Source organism: Miniopterus schreibersii (assembly GCF_964146895.1).
Source record: "Miniopterus schreibersii genome assembly, chromosome: 3".
Lineage (NCBI taxonomy): Eukaryota > Metazoa > Chordata > Mammalia > Chiroptera > Miniopteridae > Miniopterus > Miniopterus schreibersii.
Window position 1 is genome coordinate 16,130,010 of NC_138103.1, and position 14,950 is coordinate 16,144,959.

Here is a 14,950-nt window from a genome sequence, read left to right on the forward strand (position 1 = left end):
TTCATGACGCCTCCCCTGCACATGTTTAACAGGTGCCTTCGCTCTATGATGTTGTCAATTTGGGGGGGAAGGAGACGGGGGGGGGGGCATGGCCTGCACTGTACTCGCTAGTCAAGAAGGATTTCATGAGTGTCTGATAAAGAAAGCCCTACGACAGGCTCTGTGAGCACCACACCAGAGTCAACTCTCCTACCACTAGAGTCAGGAGCAAGCCATGATCAATGGCCCACAAGGAAAACCAGAAAGCAAAAGTGGTGGGACTAAAAACAAAGACGCTCTGGGCAGAGTCTGCACAGCCCCCGAAGCAGACCTGCCAACATGAAGAACAAGTACAGGCACTTTTTAGCAATTGGACTTTCCTGCGACATCCAAGCTTGGGCCAGTGGGGTTAACTGGGGTATTGTCAAACTTGTGTGGCACATGTCACCTAGGACCACATTACAGCTTGGCAGACTTTAAGGCTAGTCTGTTAACTGCAATCCAAAAGCAGATGTAACCCAGAATCCATTTCTTTCAATGGAAGATAATTTAGCCTTAAGTTTATAAGCTACAGTTGAAGGTGTCTCCAGATAGATTTTGGAAAATTCTTTAAAGATCTCTCCCATTCTCATTGCTACCTCTGCAGCACTGGGTTCACACGGTTCACGTGAGTTATCAGTAAAACAAAGAAGCAGTCTGAATAGCCATCATCCTCTCTGAGGAGCAGGGATCTGTCCATCCAAGCAGGAAGATTATGTTACCTCAAAAACTATTCGTGTAAGCTGCATTCTTCAAAGTGTGCATGTAGGCTTCCAATATAGGGAACTGTGATAGCATTTCTTTATATTAATGGCCTATACACATACTTTTAACACACACATACAGTTGTGCAATACTTTTCTTTCCTCCTGTGCATGTTTTGTTCTAAGTGTTGAAATGAAACTTTACCTTTGTTGAATTTAATAATAACCTGGGGCTTGTATTCTGTGTATTTTATTTCACTTCTTAAATAATTTGTTTGCACTGTATTTCTACAAAATACAGTTTCGAAATTGTCCACAATGGACTGGAAGTTAAAGAAAAAAAACCTGCTTCTGTACCACAAATAACCAGAGAAGCAGAGCTCTAAATAAAGGGTTTGCCCAAGAACCACTTACCCATAAGTTTCCCAATTTTCCAATGTTCTTACTCATTTTTACTTTTCCAGGACACACTGGAACACTTTCCAAAATTCAATGTGACACTAATGCTACCAGAAACACCTTCAAGCCAAGGATCCAACCAGACCAGTGCTAGCCACTAACACATTCTGCAGTGAGGGACAGGTTCATCTGCACTGTCCACCAGCACGTGTGATTACTGAACGCTTAAAATGCAGCTCATTGGTTAAGAAATGGAATTTTAATTTTATTTTAAACTTAAAATCACTACCATGCGGCTGGTGGCTACCATATTGCACAGCACAATAAACCCTTAAGGGTCTTCTCGCACGTCATCTCCCCATGCCCCCATATGAAAACAAGTGGCTTTCTGGAGAAAGATGGATCTAAAGTAGGAAAACCACCTCAGTTTGTTACCATCAATACCAGTAACAGGAGACCTGGAGCGCTCCAGAGAAATAAGGACTCCTTCTGGCTAGGGAAGACAAGATACCACACTGACCAGAAGAAGCAGCCATGGGCCACCAGTGTTCCCAGTCTTGACAGGGAGCGACAGTCCAAAGGCTGGGGCTCACAAGAGGCCATAGCAACCCTCACTCCACCAGCTACTTTTGAGGGTGTTCTGCAAGTCAGGTACTGCCCTTATATGGTCACCTTTAGTCCTCACAAGCTCAAGACAAAACACAAAAAAGCTGAGATTCTTGGGAAGAATTCTGATAAGCATCTATGATGGTTATAAAACAATGATCTGCCCAGCCGGGCATGGCTCAGGAGTTGAGCGTCGACCTAGGATCCAGGCAATCGGGGTGTGATTCCTGGTCAGGGCACATGCCCGGGTTGCAAGCTTGATCCCCAGTCGGAGGCATGCAGGAAGCAGACCATCAATGACTCTCTCATCATTGATGTTTCTAACTCTCTCTCTCCTTCTGCTTTCCTCTCTCTGAAATCAATAATGATATATTTAAAAAAAAAAAAAAGAGAGAAAGTTGCCTGTTTCTCTGTGGTTTACACTGCTAGTAGCAGTTTCTGTTTAAAAAAGACAAAACAAAACAATGATCTGGGCTATGGAATGTTTTTAATGACTTCACACACAGTTTACATGATTGAATAATTTCTCCTCCAAGATGATATAAACTACTAACTGTACGAAGCAAGCACTTCGAAATGATCTACCCTACATTTAAAAAGAAGCTGGATTATGTAACCATGTAAACAGCTTAAGGAGTGTTAACATGTGCTTGTTTTACTTCATTTCTTTTTAATTTTATTTATGGATTTTTAAATTTTTTTTTTAAGGCAGAGAGCAAAGGAGAGGGAGAGAGAGAGACAGAAACATCAACTTGCTGTTCCACTCATCCATGCACTCCTTGGTTGATTTCTGTATGTGCCCCAAATGGGGGTCAAACCCACAACCCTGGCATACCACGACAACCTCCAACCAAGCTACCCAGCCAGGGCAACATGTGCTTGTTTTAAAACAGCAAGTGATCTGAGATCTTGCTTCCTGGCAATGTCGTCAGTTGGGCTCAAATAAACCCCTATATAAAAATTCAAAAAATAAATAAACAGCAACTTGCACAAGGTCAATTAAGAGCCTGAAATAGAATTTATTCCCCAAAGTCATATTGATGAAATGTATTTGCAACTCTAGGTAAATCGCCCATACACCTGCCTTTTCATAAGGGGCCATAGAGTGGCGAGGTCTGCTCAGCCACCATGTTATAGCAATGACACATGGTTTCCCTTGGAAATGCTCCCTTCAACTCTTTCTGAACGTCCCATGAGTAGGGTGGCAAGAAGGACAGCCAAGAGAAGTGAGATTACCACCTAGACACCTGTGGCTACACCCTGAGGTGTGAGCTCACTCTGCAATACAGGTCATCCTCACAAACGCATACAACTACTCATTTCCAAACCAGAGGCCAGCTCAACAACTTATTGCAAGGGCTAGACCTTCCCTGGTCAATATTCTGGAGGCTGGTACATAACACAGGACCCTGCCCTCCCAGTAGTAGGATGCTAGGGAAACCAATTTAGTCACTGGCATGAAATCAAAACGGAGGGAGGGCCTGGGTTTCAAATATTCTATGCCAGGCAGGAAAATCAGGTAGAACTGTACTGTCATACAAGGGAACCTCCTTCTCCATAGCTTTTTTAGATTCTCTGTGACCCAAAAAGAAAAAGAACCATCACCTTGTGACTCAGACAATATTCACTCACGTTTCAAACATTTAGTAAAATAAAGCTCCTGTCAATGAGTAGCTCAGGCTCCTTGAAAGAACATCTGGGCATCTCTGTGAATATTAACAGCTGTGACCTCACAAAAGTGGTCCCCACACCTCATCGGTTGACCAAGAACTGAACTGGCTACAATGGCCTTTGCACAGCCTAGTGAGGTCCCAGCCAGCACCAGGCAGTGAGCCAGCCGTCATTATAACCCCAGTGTGGTCTTCTATTCCCAGTTCTTGTCCACCCAACAACACAGGCAGTGATGCTATTTCTCAGGGTATGTTCTCCAAGAGGCTCCTCTTTCTTGCTAGTCTCATACTCAATGTGTCATCAAGTTCTGGAAGCATTTGGCTCTTACCCAGGTTGGTATATTTCCCTACATGAGAAACTTTCTAATTACCTCCATTCCCAACTTCCAAGCTTAAACTGCCAACCCTCAGAAGTAAGCCTGCTTCTCTTCAAGAGAATTTCAACACATCTGACTTCTCATTAGCCAAGGCATGTGTTAACGCACTAGAAAAATGGCGTAACTAACTTTCTTGCCTATACATGGCACTTAAAATCCTGCTTCCTCCAACTTTCCTAAGTCCAAATTAATTCAGAACAAGAAGTTTATGAAGCAGGTGACATTTAACATTGAATGCAGTCACAATATGTGTCAAGAAATACCTTGTTACAACTCTTGGTCTACCGAGTAAAATTTCTTTGCCTTGGAAATAGAGAAGAACCCAGGCTACACACCGCTCATCCAAAAACCAGAAAGAGTGACAAAAACAAATTTGAAAACACTCAAAAGATATCCCCAGTAATTTATAAAAGGCCTGTCAATGTCCTTATCTGGAAAACAAGTTTTTCCTTCAAAAAGGATCAAAAATATCATTTGAAGCAAGTTAACGTTAAAAGCAATAAAACTGAATTAGCAGCTATCAAAGCAACATTGGTTTATGGCTTCGGCATTCTCTTTACAGCCACCTTGCCAGCCAGCCAGCAGCCATATCCTGTTCTGCTACCGTTTAGCCTTAGAACTGCTGCTTCCTGAAGGAGTATCTTCCGCAGTACATTTAAGAAAAAGGGGAAATAAGACGTCACCTTCGGCAGGAGCAATCCAACAGTGAGGAAGATGGGTACACAAGTGATGATCTCACAGGTGGCACAGGGGGCAAAAGGTTGACGTGCCTCTTAAGCAAGGCAAGTGGCCGAGGTGACCAGAAAGGTTTAGGAAAAAGGTGGCATCTGAATGGGTTTTGAACCTCCTTCCTGGGGTATCTGTCCCGTGCATTCCAGAAAAAGAAGCTGTCGCATTGCCATCTATGCAACTGTGGAGCCTGTACCCTGGAGCTGTACCCCATGCAACACAAATGTGTGCCTGCTGGGAGCCTGAAGCAGGAGGCTGAGGCCATCCTGAGGACCCTGATGGTCTAGACTAGGCTGTGTGATTTACCCTCTACAGGGAAGGCAGCACACCTGAGTCCTTTTAAGCAGGACAGCGACAGGGCCAAGGAGTCCTGTAAGCGGTCTGTTTTTATAGCTGTGTGGGAATCAGGAAGGGTAGAAGCAAAGACCAGTAGGAAGACTATTGCAAAGTCCCAGCATGAGGCAACAGGGGCCTTGCTTTAGGGTGGCAGCTGGAAAACCAAAAGGGCTTGGGGGATCCAGAGAGAATTCAAAGCCAATTCCCAAAGTCTGGAGGCTTGGCGACCTGGCTCCCCTGCTACGGCCTGATGCTCAACCTCCCATTAGATGATCTAACACTAGTGCCAAGAACAAGAACACCCTTCTCAGAAGGCTACAGAGCTGACCAAACCGCAGTACCAGTGTCAGAACACGCCGAACACACTCAGCTCCTCTATTACCCATTTAACCTTTCTTAAAATATTTACCCCTTTGGCCTTAAATACCTATTCAGGGGCATCAAGTCCAAAATTTCATAAATAATGTTGCTTACACTGAGGCAGGTTGTGTTTTCTTCCTAATCCACATTAGGATGTAATTCCCCTAGGACATTTTCCCATACCGTCAAAAATCAACTGGCCCCACCTGGATGTGGCAAGCGCTGTTCTTCCTCAGGTACAAAGGTTTGACCATCACAGCAACACCACTGCCTGAACCTCTTCCGCACTCCCAACTCTGTGCCTTCACCCTCACAATCTTGCAAGATAGAATTCACCTCCTTTTCGAAGGTGAAGAAACTGAGGCACCAGGAGCTTAAGCAATGTACATAGGGTCACACAACAATTAAATGGCAAAGTCAACATTCAAACTCAGGCCTGGCCCTAAGCCTATACTTAGTCACTGCACTGCCCCAAGTTTTCAATGGCCTCTTCCCACAAAACCGATTCCAGAAAAATAAAAAAATCAAGGAGGAAAAGTATATACTTTCTTCCCATATTTGCTGTATCAATTTTTTATTTGTTTACAGAAAATAAAAAATCAGCAGCCTGAAAGAATAAGGAAGGCTGATTCCTGTGGGTGTAACTTCCAATCTGTTCAAAAACTGACAGGCTCACATCAGATTATGTTTCTAGGTTTGGCCTAATTTATTCTATATTTCTTCTGAGTCCTCCAAGTTGATGTTCACTTTGTAGCTTCACAGAGTTCTTCTACCAAACCAAGCTATCATTCTTCTACCAAACCAAGCTACCGTGAGAAGAAAATCAATGTTCTCATATTATTTAATTTGTCTTGTTACAATGCTATTTGAAAAGGAAATGTTTTAGATATAATAAAATGCACAAGTTTGGTTTATCTGGGTATATGTGTGCAAGAGAACTCATTTTCCACCCTCAAACCTGCTTTAGCAGAAAAGTAGCTTGAAACTCCATCTACCCACACAAGTTTGAAAGAAAAAGAAACCCACCACTGTTGGCCCCCCAAACAAAAAACATGGAAGGCAGCAGTCAACTCTTCTCAGAAACTGACAATGACTGACTCACTGATTTGCTCACAGCTTGGTGTCCCTAATAGCAGTAGTCTGAGTGCTGTACAAAAGTCCAACAAAACTGTCCCCATTAGTCTTAGAGATTACACTCTGAAACAGACTGCTCACAAGGGCAGAAGAAACACACCAGGGAAAAAACATGAGGATATTTACATTGGTGCTAGCCAGCCTATGCAGCAGAAGCAAGGCCTTGGGAAAAACTTCCTGTTGACAGGACATAACACCGACCAGATTATCACCTCTCCAAAGTACTCACAGGGGCCTGTGCAAGTCCTTCTTTCAGCCTCTTGGTCTGCACTGCCTCTGAGTTAGTGAGTAAATAAACTGCCAAGAACATTCATTCCTGGCCAGACCTAGTAGAGTCACCGCCTCCACAGTGCTATATGCCCCCAACTCAAAACGTGAGATTGGCTGCTTCGGGCCTTACAGGAAGCATGTGGTCCCGACCCCAAAGAAATGTCGTGTCCCCACCTATTCCCTCTCTGCCCTTCACCCTTCATTACTTTCCTAACTGCTCAGTCCTTTTCACCATCACTAATCCTGAGCACTGTTATTCTCCAGAAGATATGCAAGGACTGTGCAGAGTTCAGTCAAGAACAAATGCAATCCCAACAAAGTGAAGGAGGGCAGCAAAAACAAACCAAACACACCAGTCTCCTTTGAATCCGCCCTGACCCAGGGTGGCAGGCAGGACGCTCACCGACGAAGCCTTCCCTTCCTCGAGCTGATCAGACACAGGAGATTCCAGCTGCTGATGCTACTGGAATTAAGGCAAAGGCACTGAACAGGTGCAGGTCACTATCACGGCCTGACATATGGAGCCAACCAGACTTAATAAGAACTAAAGCCCACCCCGCTGCCGTCTTGAGAGCATTCTTTCACTCTTCCTGATCCTAAACTACAACACAGGGTGGGGCAAACGTAGGTTTTCAGTTGTTAGTATGGAAAATAACATAATAACACAAGATTAAACTCTGAGTTTTGTGTACTCACAACTGTAAACCTACTTTTGCCCTACTTGTATATTAACCTAGCACCACACTGTAGGAGTGGGAAGGCTTAAAAAAAAAAAAAAAAGAGGGCAGAAATAGACTGCTTAATACATAGGCAGCTTTTTAAACCACACACCTGTGGGTTGCTCAACCACGGTGTCAACCACAAGCCTGACAAAGACAAGGTACCTTCTGGATGATGAATCTGGGAAGGAAGCCCACTTGAAACAAGTTTCTTACGTTTAAGGAATCAGCCTAAATAACTGCAACCTTTGCCATTCAATTTGACTTTCTATTAAGTCTGCAGATGAATGGTTTAAGGGGGGGTGACCTTTCTAATACAAACCCTGATGTGAAAGCATGCACCAACTTCTAAAAATTCTTCCACCACTCTTCAAAAACTCCTTCAAACTTGTGGACATGAACATTTCCCCGAAAAACAAAGTTCTGTACCAGAAATACTCTTCAGTGACGTCTATGTCTATTAATTGTCACTAGTATCCCAACACTTGAAATGAGGTAAAGCAATGCAGGTGGAAAATTGATACACTAGCACTTTTGGATATTTGTCCTGACTGGGTGATATCCCACAAAGAAACTGAAAAGCAACCCTTTTTGTTACGTAGCATCAAAGGAACAGACAAAATTCAGCAATGTATTCCTTCAGCTAGGTGCGTGCCAAAAGCTCAGCAAAGTGACTGCCTTGCTGGGGCCAAGTGAAATAGATAGCCCAGCCCTTGGGGGGACTCGGCTCTCCTGTCCCCCATTACTGCCATTGTAACTACCACTGGGCAGTGCTTTCTGCATGCATCTCAGCCACTCGGCCTTTTGCAATCTGGCAGGCCAGTTTTTCAGTCAACACCCAATTATTGGCAGTAAATTATTCACAAGGGAATACCAGTCATGGTAAGTATTTCCACCAACCAGCACAGCACCCCACATGTTTAGCCAGGGCACAGGACAAATGCTGCTTTCCCCAACTTCCTTGGTGCCTCCATTCATTTACGCAACTCAAGATCCTTTGCTAAAAGCAAAACAAGAACAAAACATTCAATGCCAGCTTCACTCAAGTGTCCCCTTTTGAATCGGGCCCGTCGGACCTCTCCAGGTGTAAGGAAACTATTTTCATTAAGACAACTCTGACTTTACCCTCTTAAGGACGGGGCGCCGTGAGAAATGAAAGAGGCCCCCAATGACCATCTCCGCTTGAGCTAGGTAAGTCAAAGTCCCTTTCCCTTCCAGCGCCTTTACAAACCTTCTAACCTCAGACCTTACATCTCCAAGTACAGCGCCTTGGAAAACTGCTGCCACACGGGCAGAAAATTAAATTCCCTCCGGAGTCGGGTTTGGTGAGGACGCAGGTAGCCACGTGTGGCGGGGCGCTCGCGGAGTTTCACACACACACCTGGCCGGATGCTGACTGCGCCGCACACAGTCGCGGACCAAACTCCCCGAAAAGCTGCTAACTTAGAAACCGAGCGCGCCCGGCTCACAACTCCGAGCCAGTCCGAAGGCTGGGGATACGTGCGCTCCCGGCAGGTGTTTCAAAATGAAGCCCGACGCTGGCAAGCGCTGCTCCGGGGCGATCGGGGAGACGGCCGCCCAGCCCGGCGGGCTCTCCGGGGCAGCGCGCGGGAGGAGCAGGTGCCGGCGAGCCCCGCGTCCACCGAGACCGAGTTCCCGAGCTTACCCGGCAGGACCCGGCCGGGCGAGCGGGCCTCAGGGACGCCCGACAGGGGAGACGGTCCCGGGAGCCCAGCTCCCCGCCCGGGCGGCGGGGCGGCCCCCAGCAGCGAGAAAACGCCCGCGTCCCTGCGCGGCCCAGGCGCCCTAATTTACAACTCCGAGCGCTTTGTGCCGGGAGGCCGCCCGGGGCCCGGGGCCGGGACAATGAGCCGAGCGGGGGCCGCCGGCCGCCCCTGCCCGCGGGCCCGGCATGACGGTGCAGCCTCGCCGGCCGGGCCAGCCGCCCGGGCCTGCTTTAAAGATGGCGAGCCCCCCGCGTGGCTCCCGCGGCTCCCCCCGGCCACAATGGAAGGCGCCCCCGGCCCCGCCGCCGCCGCCCGCGGGCCTCACCTTCCATCTCCATGTCCTCGGGCTCGCTCAGCTGCTGCTCGCCCGCTTTCTGCTGCTGCTGCTGCTGCTGCTGGTGGTTCATGTCGGCCGCGGCCTGGGCCTCGCCTGCGGCCGGTGGCCCTGGCTGCGGGTCCGGAGGGCCGGAGGCGGCGAGCCGGGGCGGCGGCGGCGGCGGCGGCGGCGGCGGGGCGGCCTCCTCCTCCTCCTCCCGCGCGTCGTCGGCGGCGGCCCCGGGGCGGCCGGCGGCGGGCGGCGGCGGCGGCGGCGGCAGGGAGACGCGCACGTACTTGCTCGCGATTCGCCCAATCTCGGCGCCGAGGCGGGAGGACGGCCGGCGGGCCGGGACGGCCGGCCTCGTCGCTGGCTGCGGCCGCCGCCGCCGCCGCCGCCGCGGGGCCCGCCTCCCGCCGCCGGGGCCGGGGCTGCGGGGCTGCGGGCCGGCCGGGGGCGGAGGGCGGCCGGGCGGGGGCCGCGGAGTCAGCCCCGCCTCGGGCCGGACGCGGCGGGCGGGAGGCCTGGCCTGGCGCGGCGGGCCTGCGGGGCCTGGGGCCGGCGGGAGCGGCGGCGGCGCGGGCGGGCGACGGGCCGGCCGCGCTCGGGGCGCTGCGGCCTCAGCCTCCTCGGCGGCGGCGGGGCTCCGGCGGCGGACGCGGCGCCCAGCGGCTCGGCTCGGCTCGTTCTCAAAATGGCGGCGGCCTGAAATGTCACATCCGCATGAGGGGCCCGAGAGCGAGCAGCAAGCGAGGAGACCAAACGGGCGGGCGAAGCCGGGCCGGAGGGCGGAGCGGGAGCGGGAGGCGGAGCAGGGGAGGCGGAGCCCGGCGGGGCCCGCCCGCCGCCTCCGCCACCGCCGCCGCCGCCGCGGTCGCCGCCTCGGCCCCGTGGCCCGCCGCGCCGCGCCCCCCGCGCAGCCCCGGCCCTCCTCGGCCCGTCGCCCAGTCCCCGCCTTCGCCCCTGCCCCTGAGCCTCCGGCGCCGGCCCCGGCGCCCCGAGGTCCGTTTGGCCCCGAGGACGCTCGGACGCGGGCGGCCCAGCCCCCCCCAGGTGAGTGAGCGCCCCGGAATCTCCCCATCCCCGCCACTTGGTCGCCGAGACGGAGCCCGCGGCGTCAGGGGCGGGGGCGGGAAACCTGCCCCCGCCGGGTGACCTTGGGCAGGCGGCCGGTGCCGCCCGTCCGCGGCCGGGGCGAGGGCCCGGGGCCGAGCGGTCGCCGGTGTCCCGCATCCTTCCGCCGGGACCTGCCTGCTCGCCGGCGCCCATCGTGAGAGCGCTGACTCCCCGCTGCCGCCCGAGCCGGGAAAGTTGGCTCCTCAGAACCGGCCCGAACAGCGCTCCCCTTGGCGTCGGCTGTCGCCCTTCCTATCTGCCCGGGGCCTGCGGTGCACGCAGAGCCTCCCTCGTTCCCGTGGATGCCCGGCGGACCCCCTAACGACGCCGCCTCCCGGCCCTGAGACCCGCGGTTGGGTCCCAACTCGTCCGCGGTAACCGCGGCGGTCTCCCGAGCGCGGGTGCGGGAAAGGGCGCGTACCTCTCCACGCACCTGCACGTCTGCGTGGCCGTCTCGAGTGAGGAGGTAGTTTTACACTGAAAAAGGCCAGGAAGTTGGCCCGGCCAGGTAGCCCCGTTGGTTAGGGGGCTGCCCTCATAGGCCAAGGTTGTGCCAAGGTTTGGAATTCCTTCCCCATCAGGGCACAGACAAGAATCATCAGTGAGTGCCCAAAAAAGTAGGACAGATGGATGTCTCTGTCTCTCTGTGTCTCTCTCTGTCTCTGTCTCTTTCTCCCCCTTCCTCTCTAAAATCAATAAAAATAAAAAATTTAAATAAAAAGGCCAGGAAATTGTCATTCTGATCACTTGCGACCTTTCCATCTCCTCCCCCTGCATTTTTCTCCAGGTTACTTACTGTCCATATCCCCACCCACAAAAGATGTTTAGGACACTGCAGTCTCCCCAATGCCTGGGACACAGCTAGAACAAAGTGAATGTTTGTGGGGTGAACGTACGATTCGAATGTGACTGAATCCTCCCAGGCATTTCATACACTTGAAGGTTACCCACCAGTGAAATTCCTGCCGGGGGAAAGTGAGCAGACAAAAGGAAGCAGGTACTTCATGGGGACTCAGTCTTAGCCCCGGATGCCCCCAGATTCTGGACAGGTGTTATTCACACAGTTCTCCCAGATGCTACAATAAACACTCCCCAGGCGCAAAGCTATACTTCCCTCCAGCTAGAGACTTGTGGGAGGGCAGAAAGGACTCTTCCGGCACAGGAAGGGCGGCAGGGTGAGAAATACCTGTTGAGTTCCACTCTGGCCCACCTGATCTTCATCACTGGGTTCAAAACCAACCAGGAAGTTAGGAGGAGTAAAAAGGCTACCTTGCAAGATGCATAATTACACATTGTACACCCATATGAGGAAATGCTGTTTGGCAATAAAAAAGAATGCGCACTGACAGAGGCTACAACTGGATGAGCCTTGAAAACAGTCTTGAGTGAAAGAAGCCAGAAGCAGAATACCACATAGTATGCGATTCCAATTACATAAAATGTGCAGAGCAGGTAAGTCAGTTTATAGAGACAGAAGGTAGATTGGGGACTGAGGAGTTAAGGGTTTGGTATAGGATTTCTTTTGGGGCTGGTGAAAATGTGCTGAAATTTGATTCTGATAATGGTTGCACAACTCTGTTGAATATACTAAAACCTATCGAATTGTACACTTTAAATGGGCAAATTGTATGGCACATGAATCATATCACAATAAAACTAATTTTTTAAAGGGTATCTTGCAAAGAAAAAGAATGAGTGAGGAAGCACAGAGTGGGGGCTGTTCATAGTCTAGACAAGAGATGGAGGGGGATTGGACTAGGGCAGCGGAGACGGAGAAAAGAGGACAGGTTTGGGAAAGTGGGCAGGTAGAACTGGCTGCACTTGCAGATAGACTTGGAGCTGGATGGGAGGGGAAGGGAAGAATTGAGCACTGCTCAGATCTTTGGCTTGAGCATAGAGTTCATTTCTAGGACACAACAGCTACTAGGAAAGCAATACCAGCGCCCTCTGAGGCCTACCAAGAAGGCCCAGACTCAATTATTCCAGGGGCTGTGCTAGCCTGTTTTCTTCTTTCCCTGGTGGAATTATGCCTGCATTAGCCATAAGGCCCATTTGCACACAGAAGGGGTGTGTGTTGAAGAACTCCACAGAAGATGTGAAATAGCTGAGTAATGCCAGCTTCCTGGGAGGCTTAATGCCAAGATGCCTCAAAGGACCTGGAGAGTTCCAAAGAGGGAGAGGACTGAGGGCACCATGTCTGATCATTGCAAATTTTTTATAATTTTATACCACCTACCCTGGTTCAGAAACCAGGGACCAGAGGACAAGGGGGAAAACCAAAAACCGGGAAGACAAGAACCACTGGAGCAGCTGACTTGTCATTAGGTATAGTCAGTCAAGTGTAGGGAGGGGCTATCCTATCATTACTCTCAGAGCAAAACATATTTTGCTGCTCCCAGGGCCATGACTTGGCATAAACAGAATAAACAGAGGGTTGGTTTTTCTTCTTGAGAACCAAAATAATTACCTGGAAGCTATGTTGGTCAGGGTCTGAAACAATTTAATGGAAGTATCAGAGAAGAAATGGGCATTAGCAGGTGGTTTTTGTATTTTGGTGTGTTTTTTTACAGGACATTTACATTCTTAGATAATCCATACCTGTATAGATGACCTAAAACCCCAACCACAAATTTAGAGAAGGATTTCAGTTTAGACAAGATAAGGCATTTGCCAAGGGCAGGCATCTGGAAACAGTTTCCGAGGGCAAGGGGTTTCCTGATTCAGAACCAGATGGGGGGGGGGATCTGCAAACTTGAAATTGGGAAGTTGATTTAACCTCTTATCAGACTTAACTTTCCTATCAGAGAAATGAGGAGGAAAGTTTCTACCTAAAGGGACTATTGTAGAAATCATATGAAATGTTAAAACGTTATCAAAACTCTTCACAATCCAGAGGTGGTGAAATGGTTATTGTAAGAGCAAGGGCAGAATGAGATGAGGCCCTAGCCCCTAGTTCCTGACCTACCATCCTTGCACTCAAAACTGTTCATAAGTGGCCCAGCCGGCATGGCTCAGCAGTTGAACATCGACCTAGGATCCAGGAGATAGGTTAGATTCCAGTAGGAACATGCCTGGGTTGTAGGCTTGATCCCCAGTAGGCAGGAGGCAGCCGATCAATGACTCTTTAATCATTGATGTTTCTATCTATCTCCCTTCCTCTCTCTGAAATCAATAAAGACATATTTAAAAACAAAACAAAACAAAAAAACTGTTTATAGGTGGAGAACCTATGTACCAGGGGCTGGGCTGCCCTATGTTAGATGAATGGCAAAAATGAGCACTGGGTGACTAATTAAACAGTGTCATGTTACCAACATTCTTCTCTGCTGTGAAATGGCAAAATATTAATGCAATGACTGCTCATGGTTGGCCAGGTGTGCATACAGATGCTGGCTCTAGTTCTTTGGTTTTTTTAAAAGTCACAAAAGATGCTTTGGTAGTGTGTGACTGGGTTGACTCAAATTTTAAAAACAAAGATGCAGTGCTGAGAGTTAATGAGAACATGAGCAGCCAAGGGTGTCTTCTTTTTCTTTTTGGTTATTAGGAAAATTTATCAAACTTACCCACTCCTCTCGGTTAGACCTTTTTTTGGGGGGGGGGGGAGAGGAAGGGAGAAAGAAAGAAATATCAATTTATTGTTCCTCTTATTTATGCTTTCATTAGTTGATTTTTTTGTATGGGCCCTGACCCCGATCGAACTCACAACGTTGTCATATTGGGGCGACACTCTAGCCAACCAAGCTACCCAGCCAGGGCTTAGTCAGACTTTTTTAAAAGGATAAGAATAGGGAATAGTGGAATCTTTTAAATTGTGTGATTTTGAAAAAAAATTGGATTCAGCAATACATTAAAAAGATCATACACCATGACCTAGTGGGATTTATTCCAGGGATGCAAGGATGGCACAATATTCCCAAATCAATAAATGTGATACATAATTTGAAAAACAAAAATCACATGATCATATCAATAGGTGCAGAAAAAGCATTCGAAAAAATCCAACGCCCATTTTTGATAAAATTCTCAGCAAAGTGGGAATAGAGGGATCATACCTAAACACAATAAAGGCCATATATGACAAACTTACAGCCAACATCATACTCAATGGGCAAAAACTAAAGTAATTTCCCCTAAGAACAGGAACAAGACAGGGATGTCCCCTTTCACCACTTTTATTCAACATAGTGTTGGAAGTCCTAGCCACAGAGATCAGATAAGAAGGAAACATAAAAGGCATATGAATTGGAAAGGAAAGAAGTAAAGCTGTCACTATTCACAGATGACATGATATTGTACATGAAGAACCCTAAAGACTCCACCAAAAGACTACTAGATTTAATCAATGAATTCAGCAATGTAGCAGGATACAAAATTAATGCCCAGGAATCAATGGCATTTTTATACACCAATAATGAAGTCTTAGAAAGAGAAACTAAAAAGCAATCCCATTTACCATTGCAACAAAAAAA

At 49.0% G+C, this 14,950-nt stretch overlaps 1 protein-coding gene across 1 annotated transcript in view; it reads right to left on the bottom strand.

Annotated features, from left to right (window-relative positions):
* Positions 1 to 9,563, bottom strand: part of USP7 (ubiquitin specific peptidase 7) — a 59,805-nt gene extending 50,242 nt beyond the window's left edge. Inside the window, exon 1 of the mRNA XM_081131119.1 lies at positions 9,375 to 9,563. Within this exon, the coding sequence (XP_080987245.1) occupies positions 9,375 to 9,456 (82 nt within the window). The 5' untranslated portion in view covers positions 9,457 to 9,563. The remainder of the gene's footprint in view (positions 1 to 9,374) is intronic.
* Between the last annotated feature and the right edge of the window lie 5,387 nt (positions 9,564 to 14,950).